The sequence below is a fragment of the Gastrolobium bilobum genome, unplaced genomic scaffold, assembly GCF_033153095.1.
Source record: "Gastrolobium bilobum isolate Gb01-03AN ecotype WA unplaced genomic scaffold, APGP_CSIRO_Gbil_v1 utg37887, whole genome shotgun sequence".
Lineage (NCBI taxonomy): Eukaryota > Viridiplantae > Streptophyta > Magnoliopsida > Fabales > Fabaceae > Gastrolobium > Gastrolobium bilobum.
The window spans coordinates 33015-50987 of NW_026899366.1; the positions used below are offsets into that span (position 1 = coordinate 33015).

Here is a 17973-nt window from a genome sequence, read left to right on the forward strand (position 1 = left end):
TTCCTTTTAATTGGTATAAATTGAACTTTGATGCAGCCTTTTGCAATAAACAAGTATTGCTAGCAGCAATATGTTGGAATCATGAATATACTTGACTAGTGGGGTTCACATTTCTTTCTGAATCTTGGGCCTTCCAGTGTTCTCATGGTCGAACTTTTGGGGATTTGTCACTCTTATGGTTATTCATACTTTGAATCGAATAGTTTGAATCGAATTATTTGAGTAATCTGTGAACCTAAAAGAAAATTCATTAGTCATATGAGCTATTTAGATGCAAATGATATCAATAACCAAATAATAAATTAAGATTCATTAGACACAAATGTAATTATTGACAAATTTGAGAAGCTAACTTACAAAGGTTAATAATATATATATATATATATATATATATATATATATATATATATATATATATATAAGGAGAATAAAAGTATGTTTTGTTTTATCTTTTCTTCTCGTCAAGCAATCCTTTCTCTCAAGGTATCCGTTACAACTCCCTCACGCTCCTGTCCCACTTAAATTATAATAGTAGAATTTATTTCCCTTTTCAACAAGCAGTACATGATTCCTTACACACTTTTTCTATTACAACCCCGCTCCCCTTTCACTCTTCATTATATCTTTTACAACGTTAAGTTTTGTATACTTCAAAGCATCCAATGAACTCTTCTCTTTCAAATTCCACACTTTCAACTCCATTGTTGTTTGAACCATCAACATCTAGCACAAGCACCTCAACCAGCAGAAGTGGCAGTACCAACAGTGACACAGATGACACTCCCTTTTCTTCAAAACAATTTGAGCTGCAACATGTCAAGCATCAATTCTCATTCATACCCTTTTCTGGTTTTCATTCTCATCGTTCACTGGCTGTTCTTTCTGGCCATGTTGGTGTTGTTTCTTGCTTGGCCTTGTGTGGAGAGTTCATACTGAGTGCTTCAGAGAGCAATGATATCATAGTGTGGCAGCAACCTGATATGAGGCTTTTCACAAAGTTTGGAAGAGGAGATGGTTCTGTCAAAGCCCTTGTAACTTCTGGGAACAAGGTTTTCACTGCACATCAAGATGGGAAGATCAGGGTTTGGAAGGTGTCAAGGAGCTCAGAGAATGTGTTCAAGCTTGTTGATACCCTTCCCACAAAAAAGGACTATTTGGGGAAGTTTATGAAGCAGGGTAACTATGTCCAAACAAGAAGGAACCATAAGCGTTTGTGGATTGAGCATGCTGATAGTATTTCTTGCTTGACAGTGTATAATGGGTTGATTTATTCTGGGTCTTGGGATAAGACCCTTAAGATATGGAGGCTCTCCGATTTCAAGTGTTTGGAGTCCATTAAGGCTCATGATGATGCAGTTAATGGGTTGGTAGCATGTAAAGGTATTGTGTATTCTGCTTCTGCAGATGGGAAGATCAAAGCTTGGGGAAGGGGAAAGAATACCTCTCATTGTTTGAAAGGAATTCTGGAGGGTCATAAAGATGTTTCTTTTAATTCTGTCATTGTTTCAGATGATGGAAAATGGGTTTATGGGGGGAGTTCAGATGGTTTTGTAATGGGGTGGGAGGGGAGTGGGAATTTTGAGAGTTGGAAGCTGGTTTGTGAAACCAAGGCACATGAAATGGCTGTTTTGTGTATGTGCCTAATGAGTGAGTTATTGTGCAGTGGCTCAGCAGATAAAAGCATAGGAATTTGGAAGAGAGAGGTTTTTGGTAAACTTTGTAAAATTAGGGTGATAAGTGGGCATGAAGGGCCAGTGAAGTGTTTGCAAGCTTCAACTAATAGGATTGGTGGTGGGTTTTTACTCTATAGTGGAAGCCTTGACAGAAGCTTGAGAGTTTGGTGGATCCAATTCCAAGGTACACTGCTGAAGTAGAAGACAACTCTACCACACTTGGCACACTGAAGAAATCCATCATCTCCTTTTAGGAAAATTGTGAAGTTTGAGTAGTGAAGCACAGGATCTCTCTTTACAGTATCTGCTGTGCTAGGTTTGGGAAAAACACAGTTACTTCAAACTCAAACAGCTAGGAGAAAGGAAAAGTTGAAGCTCTTGTCTCTTGGAATTGCAGTTTTGTTTTTCTGTTCCACATTTCTTTATTTTAAAACTTTTATCTGAGAGTTTATTGTAGAATTTTAGGGGTGAAATTTAGGGGGCTTGCTTTATTTGCTATTGTCTTGTCAGTGAAGTAATTAGGTGGACATAGCTGAGTGGAGTGATTATACAATTTTTTTTTTTTTTTTTTCGTATTTCTCTACAAATGTAACCATGCCTTTAAGGGATTCAAGGAAATAAATTATGTTTTTTTTTCTGTTACATGATTATGTTTCATCCATTTGTAGTTCACAGTGCATTTAACCTATTTGGATGGCTCCCTTGGGTAATATTTATCACACTGCATGAAAGATTCGCACATAGCAAGGTATCTCAATAAGTTGCTTCAGGCGTTTCTAAGTGTTCTGTTGTTGATATTATTCTTACTTTTCAGTTTGTAGATGAGGGTTATGATTGTTAATTAACTACTTCCCGTTAAATCCCGACTAGCGAGGATAGGGATGTGAGTAATTCTTGTATATAGTTTATTCTTGCATATCTGCAAAGAGGTTAATAAAAAGGCTTGGACTAAAATTGGTTGTTGGCACATGCTTGGACTTTTATAAAAGCTCGTTTAATAAAAAGGCCTCGGACTACAATTCAAAAGTTCGGCAAGCCTCTCAGGCTGACCTAGTATATTATTTTTTATTTATATTTTATATTTTTTGTACTACTTGTAATAGCCATCTTTTACTCCTCAATCCATTTCACCCTATTTTATTGGTTAAACAGACTTTTTGAATGATTTTGTTGTATATTTTGTTGTTTGAATATAAATTGAATTTATGAATATTTATGGAATTACTAGGGTTGTTGATTGTATGTTCTGTTTGGATAAATTTTTGTTGTCTTATTTTTTTTAAACAGGCTAAACAAGGCTTTTATTTTTTGTAAATAAGCCAGGCCGCAGCCGATAGTTATATTTATAACAGGTAACAGACTTGGTCAGGCTGACACATTTAAACACAGACTTAGCCTTTTAAGACCAAAGCTCGGCTCGGCTCGGCCCGTTAACACCCCTACTTAGGTCTATCTCTTTCCTAAAATGACATAACTTATATCCTCTTAAAGGACAAACATCAAACTTAATTGAAAAAGAGAAAAAAAATGTATGTGATTTTAAAGCGTAGAGTTGTGTCATTTAAACGAGAGAAAAACACTAAATCAATTGAAAAATTCTATTTTTAATTTTTACTTCTTATTAAATTAGTATATTTTGATAATGAAATTATACTTATCACCATTTTTTCTTATCACTTTTATCACCAAAATTTAATCGTTAATTTTTGTCAATCTATCAGTTATAATTTATTACATTATATTTATTAATTAATTATTAATTCATAATAAATTATAACCATTGGATTGAGGAAAATCAACGATTAAATTTTGATGATAAGAAAAAATGGTGATAAGTATAAGATATCCCTATTTAGAGATATTTTTTTAAAAAGTAAGTTATGATATTTTATGTATGAGTTCATTTTTTTTTGCAGTTAATGCAGATAAGTTATCTGCAACGAGCCCAAAACGACGTCATTTTGGGTGGAAATCAATGTATTTTCGTAATTTTAAATTTTTTCAAGGTTATAATAGTCTTTATAATTATAGTTTTTTAATATTTCTACACCAAAACGACGTAATTTTGAGAAAAAATGCAGATAATTTATCTGCAGTAACTGCAGAAACATTTTTCTGTTTAGGTATATAATTTAGTTGGAAAATATTTTTCTTATGTTGTTGAAAATGAGTTATTTTGTGTGTAAGAAAATGGATTATCTCATGTTTATGTTGAATGAAATAAATATAACTTTACTAAGATTTAAAACATCATGATATTATAAACGAATAAAATACTATATTATAAAGGGAAATACTACTCTTATTTAACATGAGATAATTATCTCATTTTCTCTCACTTCGAAAATTGCATTCTTTTTTTTTTTTAATGGTGGGTCTCACTTAAATTCTCTCTATAGCATGAGAGAACTACTTCCATGTAACATGAGACTAATATTCACTTATTATAAATCACTTTTCCGGAACAAACGTAGGACGTGACACTTATGTAAAAAACAATAAATAAATAAAAAATGTTCAAAGATTATACCGGTTGTATTTTAAAAAAGAAATAATTAAATGGGTAAATTGGTAATTTAACTCGGCGTTCACGTTTATAAATACAAGGATTTCACTGCGTTAGTGGTTTCACTCTCACACGGTTTCACTCTAACACTGCGTCATTCACTCTGAACTTTTATGTGCCTCTTTGATCTTAGCTCTTAGTTCGTTGTTTTTCTTATATATTGCTTGATTGCGAAACCCATTTTGATGAACGTTGCTATTGCGTGAAGAAAAGAAAAAAAATGGGTAAATGGAATCATCGTCCGTCGCGTAGGTTCTTCCGCGGTCAAAGATCTCGCGAGCCTCCTCCGAAATTCTACAACATCAATGCCCCTCTTCCTGGTAATTCTTTCTTTTTTGCATTTCCTTATGCTATAGAGGGTAAATAAAACTTTGTTGAAAATTCAAGAATATCGGGGTTGTTTAAATTTTCCATTTTAAGTAAATATTCTCTTATTTGAGTTTTTTCTTCTTCTCAAAATTGAAGGGATAAAAAGTCAGTTTATCATTTAACGTTATATAACTCTCAATTGCTAACTTGCCAACCGTGATGTTAAAGGATGTAAAATAGTCAAAATGTTTAAAAAAATAACCAATTGTTAGTCTTTGGGATTTAGTAGCAAGCAGCTTAGGGTTTGTAAGTTGAACATATTAATCTCTTGTTTTTTAATATTATGTTATGCTTCAGTTGTTAATTTTATATGGCAAATTGATGCTAATAGTCCAATATATTTCTGTTTCCTTGTTTTTCTAATGTTGATCTTCTTTCTCTGTTCATATTGGTTTTAGATATCCTTGGGTGGCTACATTTTTGTATTTTCATATAATTTTTCTGAATAGCTTTTGTGGTTGTTGAACATACCAATACCGTTGAGGCATTGACCTGTTTCTTTACCTGCAGTCCTTTATATCTGAGAAAGTTATTACACTGATGATTTGATGATTTTATTATTTATTATGGTACCCTGCCATTATAACTGCAATATTACTATACTGAAATTCTTTTTTTTCAATCTTTGTTAGAGTTTCGGCAGGATGGGATACCTCTATGGGAGAAGAAATTCTGCACTTTGATTGGAACAGTGCCATGGCAGAAGATTGTTGATTCCAAGAAGTTTATGTTCTGCCACAGCAATGTGTTCAATTGGAATGATTCAGCTGCTGAAGAAGCATTTCAAAATGCGAAAAAATGTTACTGGGCAAAGATCAACAGCCTTCCTTGTGATATTTCTCTGCCTGATCCAGATACTTATATTCATCAAATAGATTGGAATCCTTATATTGATCCTGAACTGGTTAAGGAATTAGATAGTGCATTCTTTTCTCTACCTGATGATGAGGAACAAGAGACTTCCATGAAAAACAAAAGAACAAAAATTTCAGTAAATGGTGAAAATCCTTGGAAATGTACTGATACACCTCTAAGCGGAGCTTTAGAAAATGAAGTACAAGGATGGAACCAAGGGGATTATCGTGTTGATGATTCTGGAAATGTGGATAATTCTGACAATCCCTGGGAGTGTAACATTACTCATGGAAATGGAGGATTAACTGACAATGCTGGGGAAGGTGGTCATGTTAAGTCATGGGGTTGGAATGAAGGAAGGGATCAAAACAAACACTGTAGGGATTGGAATTCTGGATATAGCCTTTGGGAAAATGACTGTCTGGGCACACTTTCACAGAAGAATAAAGGATGGGGTAAAGTTAGGGATAGTTCTTGGTGCCAGCAGAAGTCAAATAATTCGGTTAACTTTGGCAACTCTTGGGAGTGCAAATCTAGTCAACAGAATGCAGCTCCAATAAACACAGGATGGGGAAAAAATGGGGCAAATGTGTCAGGATGGAAGGAACAGGAAAATGCTTATGTTTCAAGTGGTTTGCAATTTAGAAGAAATGATGGAGGTTGGACTGCCTGGAATCAGAGTTATCAGAGGAAGGAAGGCTCTAATAGACATACTTTGGGCTATAATGGCTCTCAATGTCAAAGGGGTGATCGTCAAACAGGTCATTACTGGAGGGGGGAGAAAAGTAAAAAGAGGGATTTTGCCCCTTGATAGCCATTAGAACATAATGTGCCTTGTTTTTTTGTGGGCAATAGTTTTTTTTTTCTGTTATACTGTTCATTTTTTATATCCCAAAATGGAACTGTTCGTCGGGATTTTGGGGGAAGTTGGATTTGCTTGCTAGAGTTTAAGGGTATTTGCTTTATCCTTGAGGTTAAAAGGGTTATCCAACAGTAAAGAATTCTCATACTTCTTCATTAGAGAAATATATCCATCAAGAAATTTGGCGTATTTGCTTTATCCTTGAGGTGTAAACTTTATATATTTCACTGGCCTGTATCACCATTTGCTTTTCTTTTGGTCATCTGTAGAGTGACAAAATTTTTGGGTTCGTCTAATGCATTTAGGGGTTAATGGAAAACATTTTTGGACCAGAGGTGGCACCAACTCTCCAGGAACTAGATCAAATCACAACTTTACTCTTCAGCGAAGTTGAGTCGAATTTAGGTGCTTTGGGAAAAGCTAAATGCCATTTGGCTTGAAGGCTATGGCTAGATCTTTGAAAAATGCTTCAGTAAGGTTCCCTGCAACTCAACACCTTATTTTATTTTGAATTAACAGTTTGAACGGTCTCTTCATAATAATAGTTTGGACTTTTTAGCTTACTTTTGCTTGTATTGTAGCTTGGAAAATAAAGTGTATATGATTGATCCAGTGTGAAAGATAGTCCACTCTTAGTTTAACTACTATGGTAGTATCTATGAGAACTTTGAACTTTGAAGAATTAATATCGATATCTGATGGCTTAATTTGTTTTTGTTAAACAGGGAATATTATGAACTAAAAATAATGGCCCGTTACATGCAAAAAGTAGTAAGAGACAAAAGTCTTAAAGGAACTAATGTTACATGATTTTTCTGCACCATGTTTTTGTTAATACCATCTGCTACTGAGCTTCCTCAAAGCCACGGATAAGTAGGAGTACGACACAGCAAGAACGATTTGCAAGATTCATCAGTGGAACCGTTGGGGATGAAATACAATTGAAGTGTATTACTGTTTACACCGATTCAAACTATAGTTTAGAAAGAGCACATGACAATTGAAGTGCTTTCCTGCTTACACTGATTCAACGTGTTTAGAGAGTAAATGTTACCTGTTCATATACTCGTAAAATTTCTTATCTTAAACGATACAAGTTAAAATGGTCACATTATTGATCAAACTTAGAAAGATAAATGAGGATGAAAAAAAATAAAAGAAAAAAATTCTAATTATTTTTTAAGGATGTTTTTCTCATGATATATAAGAAAAAAAATATCTCTTATACATTAATCAAAAGATGTGCAGCTCAGTTGGCGTATAAGAGCTAAGTAGGTGGGGGTGAGAGCATGTGTTCGAATTTTTTCAATACCACCTTTTGGTGGGGTTTAAAGCTTAATCCTGAACCCGTCCCGAATCGGATTAGTTGCGAAGCAATAAATTGATAGAAATATTTTCAAAAAAAATAAAATTGTGCCTTTAAGTTTTTTTTTTTTCAAAAAAAACCTCTAGCTGCAAACTAGAGTTAAATTGCTTGGTTGAACTTTTATTTATAATTATTGCATGACTTGGGTTAGAATTTAGAAATTTCTCGTTATTACGTAATATATAATTTCATTTTTTATTTTTTTTGGTAATCTATAATCTCATTTTTTAGAATAAGAGTTCAATTGCTATTAATTTATATATTTCAAATCGGTAATTGAACTTGAAGAATTTTTTATATTAAAATATTTTGGAAAATTATTTGGCAAATGCAGTTTCTTTCCGATTTGATTTGATTAACCCAAAATTATGTTCAGAATTTTTTATTTTTTATTTTTTATTTTTTTACTGAGGGAGTTGGGCTGTGTCTCTCTTCCGATAGTAGAGAGTAGAGACTGAAGCGGAACTTTGGTGAAATGTTTCACTAAGAAATAACTAATCAGGTGTCAACGACTCTTCTTCCCTCTCATTTACACCGTTGGAGAAACACTTCTATACTCACAACAACACACACATGTTTCTTGGTTGAGATTGGCACGCAAATTGCATAATATTCTCACAACCAAACTCCAATACTCCAATTGCATAATTATTTTGAGATTCCTGAAAATGCCTCCACCTCAAGCACCCATACCAACCACCAAACCCGACAAGTTTTACTTCTTCTACGGCCACCGCAAGCCCTCCCAGAACCGCCCAACCGTCCGCGGCGGCCTCTTCTCCAACCGCCAAACCCTTAACCCTAAACCCAAACCCAAAACCACCACCCCATACCAACCCTTTGACATTCACAAGTGGGACCCTCACTTCCTCCCCAACAACACAAATCCAAATCCAAATCCAAATTCAAATTCACATTCACCAGACACCTCATTCTCAATCTCCCAACGCCTATCCCCTATTGCCCGCTTCATCATCGATGCATTCCGCAAGAACCAATACAAGTGGGGCCCAACCGTCGTAACCGAACTCAATAAACTCCGCAGGGTCACGCCAAACCTCGTTGCCGAGGTTCTCAAAGTCCAAACGAATCCAACTCTCGCTTCCAGATTCTTCCACTGGGCCGGTAAGCAAAACGGTTATAACCATAATTTCGGCTCCTATAACGCCTTCGCTTACTGCCTCAACCGCCACAACCGCTTCCGCGCCGCCGATCAGCTCCCGGAGCTCATGGACTCGCAAGGGAAGCCGCCTAGCGAGAAGCAGTTCGAGATCTTGATCAGGATGCATTCCGATGCCAATAGAGGTCTTAGGGTTTATCATGTTTATGACAAGATGAAGAAAAAGTTTGGGGTTAAACCTAGGGTTTTTTTGTATAATAGGGTCATGGATGCATTGGTGAAAACTGGTCATTTGGATTTGGCATTGTCTGTTTATGGTGATTTTAGAGAGGATGGGTTGGTTGAGGAGGCTGTTACTTTTATGATCTTGATTAAGGGATTTTGTAAAGGTGGGAGGATTGATGAGATGTTGGAGATTTTGGGGAGAATGAGGGAGAATTTGTGTAAGCCGGATGTGTTCGCGTACACGGCTTTGGTGAAGATGCTTGTAGGGAATGGGAATTTGGATGGATGTTTGAGGATTTGGGAGGAAATGAAGAGAGATCGGGTTGAAGCTGATGTCATGGCATATGCTACTATGATCATAGGTTTGTGTAAAGGGGGAAGGGTTGAAGAGGGTTATGAGTTGTTCAAGGAGTTGAAGAATAAGGGTCATTTGATAGATAGAGCTATATATGGATCACTGGTTGAGGCGTTTGTGGCGGTGAAGAAGGTTGGGTCGGCTTTTGATTTGTTGAAGGATTTGGTGAACTCAGGATACAGGGCTGATTTGGGGATTTATAATTCCCTTATTGAAGGGTTGTGCAATTCGAATAAGGTTGAGAAGGCTTACAAGCTTCTCCAGGTTGCTATTCGGGAGGATCTTGAGCCGGACTTCTTATCAGTGAAACCATTGTTGGTGTCTTATGCTGAAGCAAACCAAATGGAAGAGTTTTGCAAGTTGCTTGAACAGATGAAGAAATTGGGTTTTCCAGTTATTGAGGATCTCTCCAAGTTCTTCTCCCTTTTTGTAGAGAGAAAGGGACCAATAACGGCATTAGAAGCATTTACACACTTGAAAGCAAAAGGTTATATTAGTGTTGAAATATACAATATTCTTATGGATTCTCTTCAGAAGATTGATGAGATGAAGAAAGCAATATTGCTCTTGGATGAAATAAATGGATCAAACTTGAAACCTGACTCATTTACATATAGTATAGCAATCTTATGCCTTGTTGATCTTGGTGAAATTCAGGAGGCATGTGTGTGTCACAATAAGATCATTGAGATGTCTTGCATTCCTTCTGTTGCTGCCTATAGTTGCCTTGCTAAAGGGCTTTGCAAAATTGGAGAGATTGATGCAGCCATGATGCTTGTTCGCGATTGCTTAGGCAATGTTACTAGTGGACCAATGGAGTTTAAGTATAGTCTTACCGTTATTCATGCATGTAAGTCAAATGATGCTGAGAAGGTGATTGATGTATTAAATGAGATGATGCAACAAGGCTGCCCTCCAGGAAATGTCGTATGTTCTGCAATCATCTCTGGCATGTGTAAGCATGGAACAATTGAAGAGGCCAGGAAGGTTTTCTCAAACTTGAGGGAGCGCAAATTCTTGACAGAATCGGAAACGATTGTGTATGACGAATTGCTAATTGATCACATGAAGAAAAAGACAGCAGACTTGGTGCTATCAGGATTGAAGTTCTTTGGTCTAGAATCTAAACTAAAATCAAAGGGTTTTAAGCTGTTGCCAAGTTGAAAATAGTTGCGAGGACTGATTGATCTCTTTTTCTTTCAACATGTTGAAACATGTATAATGAAGCAGAAAATCATTTGGGAGAGATCAACCATTTTAAGTTGCTTCTCGGGAATCTTCCTTCTGGTATCTGATATATTCAAACCATGGCTGTGAACACTAATATCTTACAAAGAATTAGACACATGTTGCAGGACGTTTTTGTATATCCTATAGCATTGGACTCTTGCAATATTGGTCATCAGTTCTGGGTCTCATAGATTGCATCCTTTAACAAAACAAAGTCACTCCAGAAAGGTCACCTGACATCAAACCATGGCAAAGCTCATACTTGCTTCATTCGCTGGGGGGTGCGGATTTTTGTTGTTCTTTGTAACTTCCTTTAATTTGATTATGAAGTGGGAGCCTGCAGACATGTTGGCATCTGAATTTTACTTTCTTCCCTGTTTGCAACATTCGTTTACAGTTATTCCTGCTGCTTTATAGAGTTATGACTTGCATGGGATATGTGATGTGGAAAGCTATAAGGGCTAAGTGCTAATCCAATGATTATATTCGATCTGAAGTTGGAAACAGTTGCATCATTCTGATTCCAAAGGATCTGGCATCCAAATATGAAATTTGAAAGATTTTATCCTTAGTTGATAGCTACTGTTTATCTGAAGAAGGACAAAAGATCAAGTGGTTTGTTGTACAACGGCAAGTGAAGGTTCATATTTAGAAATTTCCAATTCATTAGCTGTTTAGAAGGATAAAATACTGAGATGTTGGACAATGTTTATAACACTTGCCATCTTTCAGGTGGATGAAGATGAGCAGATTGAATAAACAGGCTCGTTTGGTGTTAGTATTTTAAAGTTCTGACTAAGGTGAGATTACAACTAGGTGTTGCCATCTTTGGGAAAGTAGGGAATTGGTGGGCCACTTGTTTTCTTCTCTTTTTTCCATGTGCTAAGGTGTGATAGGGTTGCATTGTTTGAATTGTTATGGGTATCTCTAGGAAAAGTCTTTAAATTGCAGACTCATGAAGTGGCTCCCTAGGGCTTGAAAGAATTTAGATTGAGTGGAAGGGTACCCGAAGTAATCTGATATACAGTACTCAAAGGAAAGGAGTACACTTGGATGCAAAACCTTCCATCTTTTCCAAGAGACACTTCTTAGAATTATTGAACTTGATGATTTTGGATTCTGATGGCATCTGTGTGTGCTTCTACTTTCATCCTCTTTTGGAGCCAGTATATCCCTATTACGCATGGGTATTGCCCCTTGGTACCTTGAAATGAAATTTTAATATGTATTGAAATTTAAACTATTTTAGTTTTATTTCTTAAATCCAGTAGTCGAACTGTGTTTCTATTTGTGTGGTTTCTAAGTTTCAAGGACTTTGTCATTTTTATTGATGAATATTCACATTATACTTGATTATTTTTAATCGAAAATAGGTTTGAGTTGTTTTCTATTTTTCAAAAAATTTATCATGAAATAAAAACTCAATTTGGTGTCCCAATCATTACTTTATGTAATGATAATACCCGTAAATACTTTATGCAATACCCGTAAATACATTATATTTATTATTATTTTTGAGCATCCAGGAATTTGCTAAACTTGACGGGGGGGGGGGGGGGTTGGGATTGATGGGGAAGTGTAGGTGAATATCTCATAATATCATGTTTGGTATAAGTTTACAAAAAATTTATTCAGTAAAATAAGTTGTGTAGGATTTATTATTTGTGTGTATTTTGTGATGAAAATTACTGTTTCAAAATGCCACTTCTAATGTGGTATTTTGGAATTATCGGCTAAGTGAAAAATATTTTAGGCAAGGGTTATTCTAATTCAAAAATTATGAGGGTTATTTCGTAATTTCAACTTATTTTTCAATCAATATTTTACCTTTAATTTAACCCAATTTTTCTAGTAATATTTCAGCTTATCAAATAACTATTTTTTAGCTTTTTTACCAAACTCACTTTTCTCTGATAACAAAAAAAATCTCCTCTACTAAACGTTGCCAGGCTTTCTTATCGTTTCTCTTCTCTTTTCTTTTTTTATTGATGAGTCTAGTTTATTGTATTTATTTTACCACCCGGGAGCAATGAGATATTAGTCATGAATTGTTTATAGCCAATGGTTGTAGAGATTTGTTGGTTTAGAGGATCTCAGCTCCTTACCCTGCTTTTAATTTCTTATTTTCTCATTGATGTGACTTATTGTATTTTTTTATTTTCTTCAGCCAAACACTATTTGAGAGCTCTTAGTGATTGGGGATTATTTATTAGCCTAAATCCATATTTTTTTTATTTTCCTTTTTTTCTTTGTAGATTTTATGCAATAAGATGTGTTTCTTCATTTGTTACAACTTATGTTAATTCGGTGGAAATTCTGGAACTTCAGTTTTAAGTGTGATTTTCTTCTGATTGTACCTATTGCTCGAGTGTATATGGTTGATCTTTATTTTATTTTATTTTATTTTATAGATTATGCCTGGTCTTTTAGATGCACAGCAACATTCAGCAATAGATGATTTTTAAATGAAATACCAATAAAAGTTATTTTTGTGGGGCGTTTGGTACAAGGTATTTTTTAAAATTTTCAGAAAATTGAATTTTTCTAAATTTTTAATTTTCGGATATTATCGTAAACTGAATGTTTTCATCATATTTCTGAAAATTGAGATTTTCGATAAAAAAAAATCTCCTACTAAACGCCCCCTTGATAATTAATGGTGCCTTTTTTCTTTTGCTCTTTGTGCTCAATATCATCTTGATTCTGCGTGATTTTTACTCTTCCCACCTAACGGAATACAAGGTTGTGCTGGAAAAATGAGTTGAGGCCTGCATCGATTGAATTGAAGTCACGATTAGATATTTTTAGGTTTGGTGGCATTATACCAAAGTTCACTTAATGAATTAAGAGGGAGGATATTCTGACTACCAAAAGTTTCTATTACCACTTTACTACCTATTTAATCACCATTGGATTAATATTTTCTCTCTCTTCAAAAACTTTTTAACATTCTCTCTCTTTGATCCAATGGTGATTTGATAGGTAGTAAGGTGGTAGTGGACACTTTTGGTAGTCAAAATATCCCCCCTCATGAATTAAAATGGCGTGTTTTAGATAGTTAAAAGCTTTCTTTATAACTACCTTGTAACAAGTAATATCGAAGTAAAATTGTTGACAATTCAAATCTAAGCACCATCCCCTAAACCCGAGTATATAAATATACGAAGTTCATGCCAAATTTAAAGGTAGGGGATGAATCTTTGTTTAGGGAACTCCAAAGGTTGTGGTTGCTCATAGGCTTGTTAAAATCAAGAGCATAGTGAAATTATTTATGTGAAAACTATGAAAATATAATATTTATATTTTCTTTTTATTGGAATATTTCTGAATAAATAGTGCTTCTGTAGAAATCAAATGCACCGTTACATTAGAAGCCCTTTGTAATGTTACATATTAGATTCATGTTACATGATGGCAAGATAAGCAATGCAACATGAACAGAGGGAAACTTGAAGAAAGACATCTTCCTTCTCCCTCCCTACGCATTCCTAAGTGCTGATCTATCTACAGCAGCAAGAACACCCTGGAAAAAATTTTAGAGGTACGTACGATGATATTTTAGGCTTCCCTTTTGGGCCTGTTGCGACGTGGAAGGGCAGGTTCATCTTGTAAATAAGTTTCCATATCATTGTCATCATCATCATCTTCATCTTCATCTTCATCGTCATCTTCATACTCGTCAGCTTCCATGATAGCTTCATTTATTGCCATCTGTTATTTGTAAAATATGTCACATTATCAGGAGAAAAAACTCCTTTCTAACCTAAAACCAATTTCCACATAACAAGAATTATCTCCAATTCAGTAAACTACTTATCAAAACAGAAGATAACTGACAAATATTGCTAAAAGGGATTTGTTCAAGAGTCTATAATTCCACATACAATTAAAATATATATATTCTTAAATGGGTGGAAAATTTTCTTAAACAGTCACTCAAATCAAGGTTGACATAGTAAGGTTGTAAAGGTCATGTTAAAATGCATGTCAGCAGCTATTTGAGTATTTAAAGTAAAGAATGCCTACCTAAGAATTTCTCCTGATATGTGCTAGGCCATTAACAAACAATTAATACACTAATAGAAGCTGAATCTGAGGCTGTTGTACAAATTTTAAATGCTGTGAAAGCGGCCATAAAAATTGAAAATGAAATGATTAAACAATCAAACTAAAGTAAACTTTCCTGTCATCATCTTTGAATAGAAACTGAAATCTGACTTATAAAAGTTGCGAGTCATGCCTCATAGCACTTTAGAGACTTTTAAGACATTGTTCCTTTCAATTTAACATCAGTGTTAACAGAGACACACGCACATGCCAAGGCAAAGGTCAACCAACTCAAAAGGCTTAACCTTAACTAACTTAGACAACAACCATAATAATTTAATAATATTCTCATATCAACAATTACTCCGTTTCCAAATGGAACAATAACGAACTAATGGAAATAGATTAGACTCTGCACTAAAATTTTGCGCTTAGAGCACACCGATGACTCCATTCAAATCTCACCATGAAAAACAGTGCACCCAAAATAGTACTTTGTCAGCTCCAAAAAACTTCATAATGCTATACTGGAAGTTTTACTTAGACAAAGGTTCCCTTAAATGATTTACTAAATCAAGTATCCCCAAAATGCATCCAAAGGTATGTCTAAATGATGAGTTAAAAAAAAAAAAAAAAAAACAGAAAAGAGAATGCTCTAATTATTTCTTTTTTTCTGCCGCAATAAAATATAGCAACCATTTTACCCAAAATTATTACAGTAACAAACTTTACACCTTACAATTCTACACTGCAGTAAGAACTCATTCTGAAAAATGTAATAATAACAATTATTATTATTGCAAGAAAAGTTTCTAAAGTTGGTTACTAACCATTTTGCAAAAAACCAAAACCAGTAAGAACATGATGCTCATTCAACAAGATGCTACACTACTGCTTTGTGAGTGAGTGCAATTGTGTAAACCAACCCAGTTGAAGATTTTTCTCAAATACATGGAAGACATGGCACAAAGTTCGAAATCTCAATCACCAACACAAAAACCGACATTATTCAAAAGAACCCATTAACAAAAGAGTAATTAGAGAGAGGTCTTCTGCCGTTACCTCCTCGAGATATTGTTGGTCGAGCTTTTCGGCGATTCGAATGGAGGTGAATGCTGTGATGGCAAGGAGAGAGAATGGGAGCGCGAAGGCGAAGACGTAGCTGCTGGTACTGGGGCCCGCACGTGTAACCACAGTCGAGACCCTCGGTTTCCGGCAGCCGGCGACGGAGAAGCGAAGTGCCGGAGTTCTAGATAATGGTGGGGCCCTGAAGGAAGCAAATGTAAAAGGATGAGACAATGGATTTGAGATGAGGAAAAAGGTAGCCATGGATGCTTTGGTCGTTTCCTTTTTTCTATGTTACTGTTGGTTGTCATGTTAACATTTTAAACCGAATTTTTATTTAAACTAAAGAGTAGATTTTTCTAATTTGTCTAAAGAAAATCTGGTATAGAAATAACGTAAAGAAAATTTACGTTTGCTCTCAAAATGATATTATTTTGAATTAAAAAATTTTAAAAATTATAATGAAAAAATTATTATAATCTTGAAATAAATTATAATTATAAAAATACCTTGATTTCCGTCTCAAAACGACGTCGGTTTGGGTTCAATGTAGATAAGTTATCTACATTGACCGTAAAAAAAGCGAACTCATAGAAATATTAGTTTATGAAAATAAAATTACTTTGACCCATAAAAATCATAAATATTAGTCATATTAATTATTTTTTTAGTAACAATATTAACTATTTTTTAAGATTAATATGTTCGGTGTTTAAAATAAGGAAAAAATGTGTATCATTTTAAAGGATTTAAAGTTGTGTCATTTTAAGTGAGAGATAGAAATAGATAAAGGAGGAGAGAGGGTGAACAAAAAAATATAAAAGTGTATGTCTCACTTCTTTGTGAGAGTGAAATGACATAAGTTATGTCATTTAAAATGACAAACATTTTTCCCTTAAACTAATATGATTCAACACTGATTTTTTTTTGTAGACAAAATGCAATGTTCGCACTTATAATTTAATTTTAGAGTAAAATACATTTTGGGTTCTCAACAAATATTACGGAGTCCATTTTAATCCCTTAAAAAAATCGACTTATGATCTCTCTGAAATTTAAAATAGACCCACTTAGTCGAAATTGTGGTCCTTCATAAATTTAAGAAAAACCTACATTAGTTCCTCAAAAGTACTAACATAGTTCTATTTTGAATTTCAAAAAAATCACAAGTCGATTTTTTTCTCTAAGGGATTAAAATGAGCCCCATGATTTTTATTGAGGACCTAGAAAATACTTTGTTCTTAATTTTAATATTCAATCGAGGTGATATTCTATCTTTTTTTGCCTTTTTCTTTTGGATAAATCACATATATTCTTTGCGGAGGTAATCCTATTCGAGCCGAAATATTCACATCATAATGAGACTAGCTCTTTCAAAAATAATTTTTTACATTCACAAAAACTTTAACTTAAAATCTTACTTAAGGAGAATCAAGTATCTATCATTTGAACCAACTCCCTTTCGTATTCTTTGCCTTTAATAAAATCTTTGCAAGAAGCAAATGGGTTTAATGGGTTGATGGTGTTTAGACTCTAAGCCGTAAAATAAAAGAAATTATAGATAGATATATTAAATCCTTTAATGTCTCTCATATTGAAGGAGATAAAATTATTTCTTATTCATATATAAAAATATATAAAATTCATATATTCTTTTTCTCTATCTTTTTTTTATATAATTCCACATGGATTCTACATATTTTTTTATGTGTATAAAAAATAAAATTATTTCTTAGAATGTGAAAAACATCAAACCCTTTAAACTGGCCGGTGGAATGATCCGTTTACAATTTTTTTTTACAAATTTTTACAAATTATACTATCTTCTCCCAGAAGAAACTATAATCTAATGTTCTTCCAGAAAAAGATAGTGTAGTTTATAAAAATTTATAAACAAATTTTTTATAAATATGACATACCCCTTATAACAAGGTGAACTTGTTTGACAAGACCCGACAAAATAACAAGCAATTCAAGTTATTAAAAGTTGAGTCTTAACTATCGACTAGTATCAATATCAATACATTTATAAATGAAAAGATTAAATCTTTACTATACTATCAACTATTATTTATAACGTTGTTAATATCCTTAGAGATGTATGTGCTAATTAATGATAATAAGCTTTGTTTCCGGTTCTCGTGGACCTCGGAAAAATGCAACATATTGATAACTCTTTTTCAGTTAAACCATATGACCCAGCTATAACATTAAAAAAAAAGAAAAAAAAGAAAAGAAGA

The 17973-nt window shown here is 34.1% G+C and overlaps 4 protein-coding genes across 7 annotated transcripts; 3 read left to right on the plus strand and 1 right to left on the minus strand.

Moving 5' to 3' along the window:
- Positions 1-456: 456 nt before the first annotated feature.
- Positions 457-2260, plus strand: LOC133289981 (protein JINGUBANG-like). The gene has a single exon (XM_061488023.1). The coding sequence runs from the start codon at positions 663-665 to the stop codon at positions 1872-1874; it is 1212 nt and encodes a 403-aa protein (XP_061344007.1). The 5' UTR covers positions 457-662; the 3' UTR covers positions 1875-2260.
- A 2065-nt stretch (positions 2261-4325) lies between these two features.
- Positions 4326-7253, plus strand: LOC133289979 (uncharacterized). 3 transcript variants are annotated; one of them, XR_009748558.1, is made up of 3 exons: positions 4326-4559; positions 5241-6802; positions 7051-7253. XR_009748558.1 is itself a non-coding variant. In XM_061488020.1 (2 exons), exons 1-2 carry the CDS (start codon positions 4460-4462, stop codon positions 6272-6274), a joined length of 1134 nt encoding a protein of 377 aa, XP_061344004.1. In that variant the 5' UTR covers positions 4326-4459; the 3' UTR covers positions 6275-7019. The 3 variants fall into 3 exon arrangements, 1 of the variants encoding a protein (XP_061344004.1); XR_009748557.1 differs by having other exon boundaries at positions 5241-6797; XM_061488020.1 differs by lacking the exon at positions 7051-7253 and having other exon boundaries at positions 5241-7019.
- Positions 7254-8243: 990 nt separating this feature from the next.
- On the plus strand, positions 8244-11824 carry LOC133289974 (pentatricopeptide repeat-containing protein At4g20740). Its single transcript, XM_061488016.1, has 2 exons — positions 8244-11261; positions 11354-11824. The coding sequence occupies exon 1, from the start codon at positions 8360-8362 to the stop codon at positions 10553-10555; it is 2196 nt and encodes a 731-aa protein (XP_061344000.1). The 5' UTR covers positions 8244-8359; the 3' UTR covers positions 10556-11261; positions 11354-11824.
- Positions 11825-13261: 1437 nt separating this feature from the next.
- LOC133289982 (uncharacterized) lies at positions 13262-16027 on the minus strand. Of its 2 annotated transcripts, XM_061488025.1 has the most exons (3): positions 15731-16027; positions 14171-14332; positions 13262-13389 (listed from the first exon to the last, which is right to left on the minus strand). In XM_061488025.1, the coding sequence occupies exons 1-2, from the start codon at positions 15995-15997 to the stop codon at positions 14180-14182; spliced, it is 420 nt and encodes a 139-aa protein (XP_061344009.1). In that variant the 5' UTR covers positions 15998-16027; the 3' UTR covers positions 13262-13389; positions 14171-14179. The 2 variants fall into 2 exon arrangements, with proteins under 2 accessions (XP_061344009.1, XP_061344008.1); XM_061488024.1 differs by lacking the exon at positions 13262-13389 and having other exon boundaries at positions 13950-14332.
- Between the last annotated feature and the right edge of the window lie 1946 nt (positions 16028-17973).

Bases quoted from the DNA above. Each gene is read 5' to 3' on its own strand.
- LOC133289981 (XM_061488023.1), top strand. From the start codon at position 663: ATGAACTCTTCTCTTTCAAATTCCACACTTTCAACTCCATTGTTGTTT.
- LOC133289979 (XM_061488020.1), top strand. From the start codon at position 4,460: ATGGGTAAATGGAATCATCGTCCGTCGCGTAGGTTCTTCCGCGGTCAA. The intron at 4,560-5,240 runs GTAATTCTTTCT...AATCTTTGTTAG, and splicing joins CATCAATGCCCCTCTTCCTG to AGTTTCGGCAGGATGGGATA.
- LOC133289974 (XM_061488016.1), top strand. From the start codon at position 8,360: ATGCCTCCACCTCAAGCACCCATACCAACCACCAAACCCGACAAGTTT.
- LOC133289982 (XM_061488025.1), bottom strand. From the start codon at position 15,997: ATGGCTACCTTTTTCCTCATCTCAAATCCATTGTCTCATCCTTTTACA. The intron at 14,333-15,730 runs GTAACGGCAGAA...TACAAATAACAG, and splicing joins ACCAACAATATCTCGAGGAG to ATGGCAATAAATGAAGCTAT.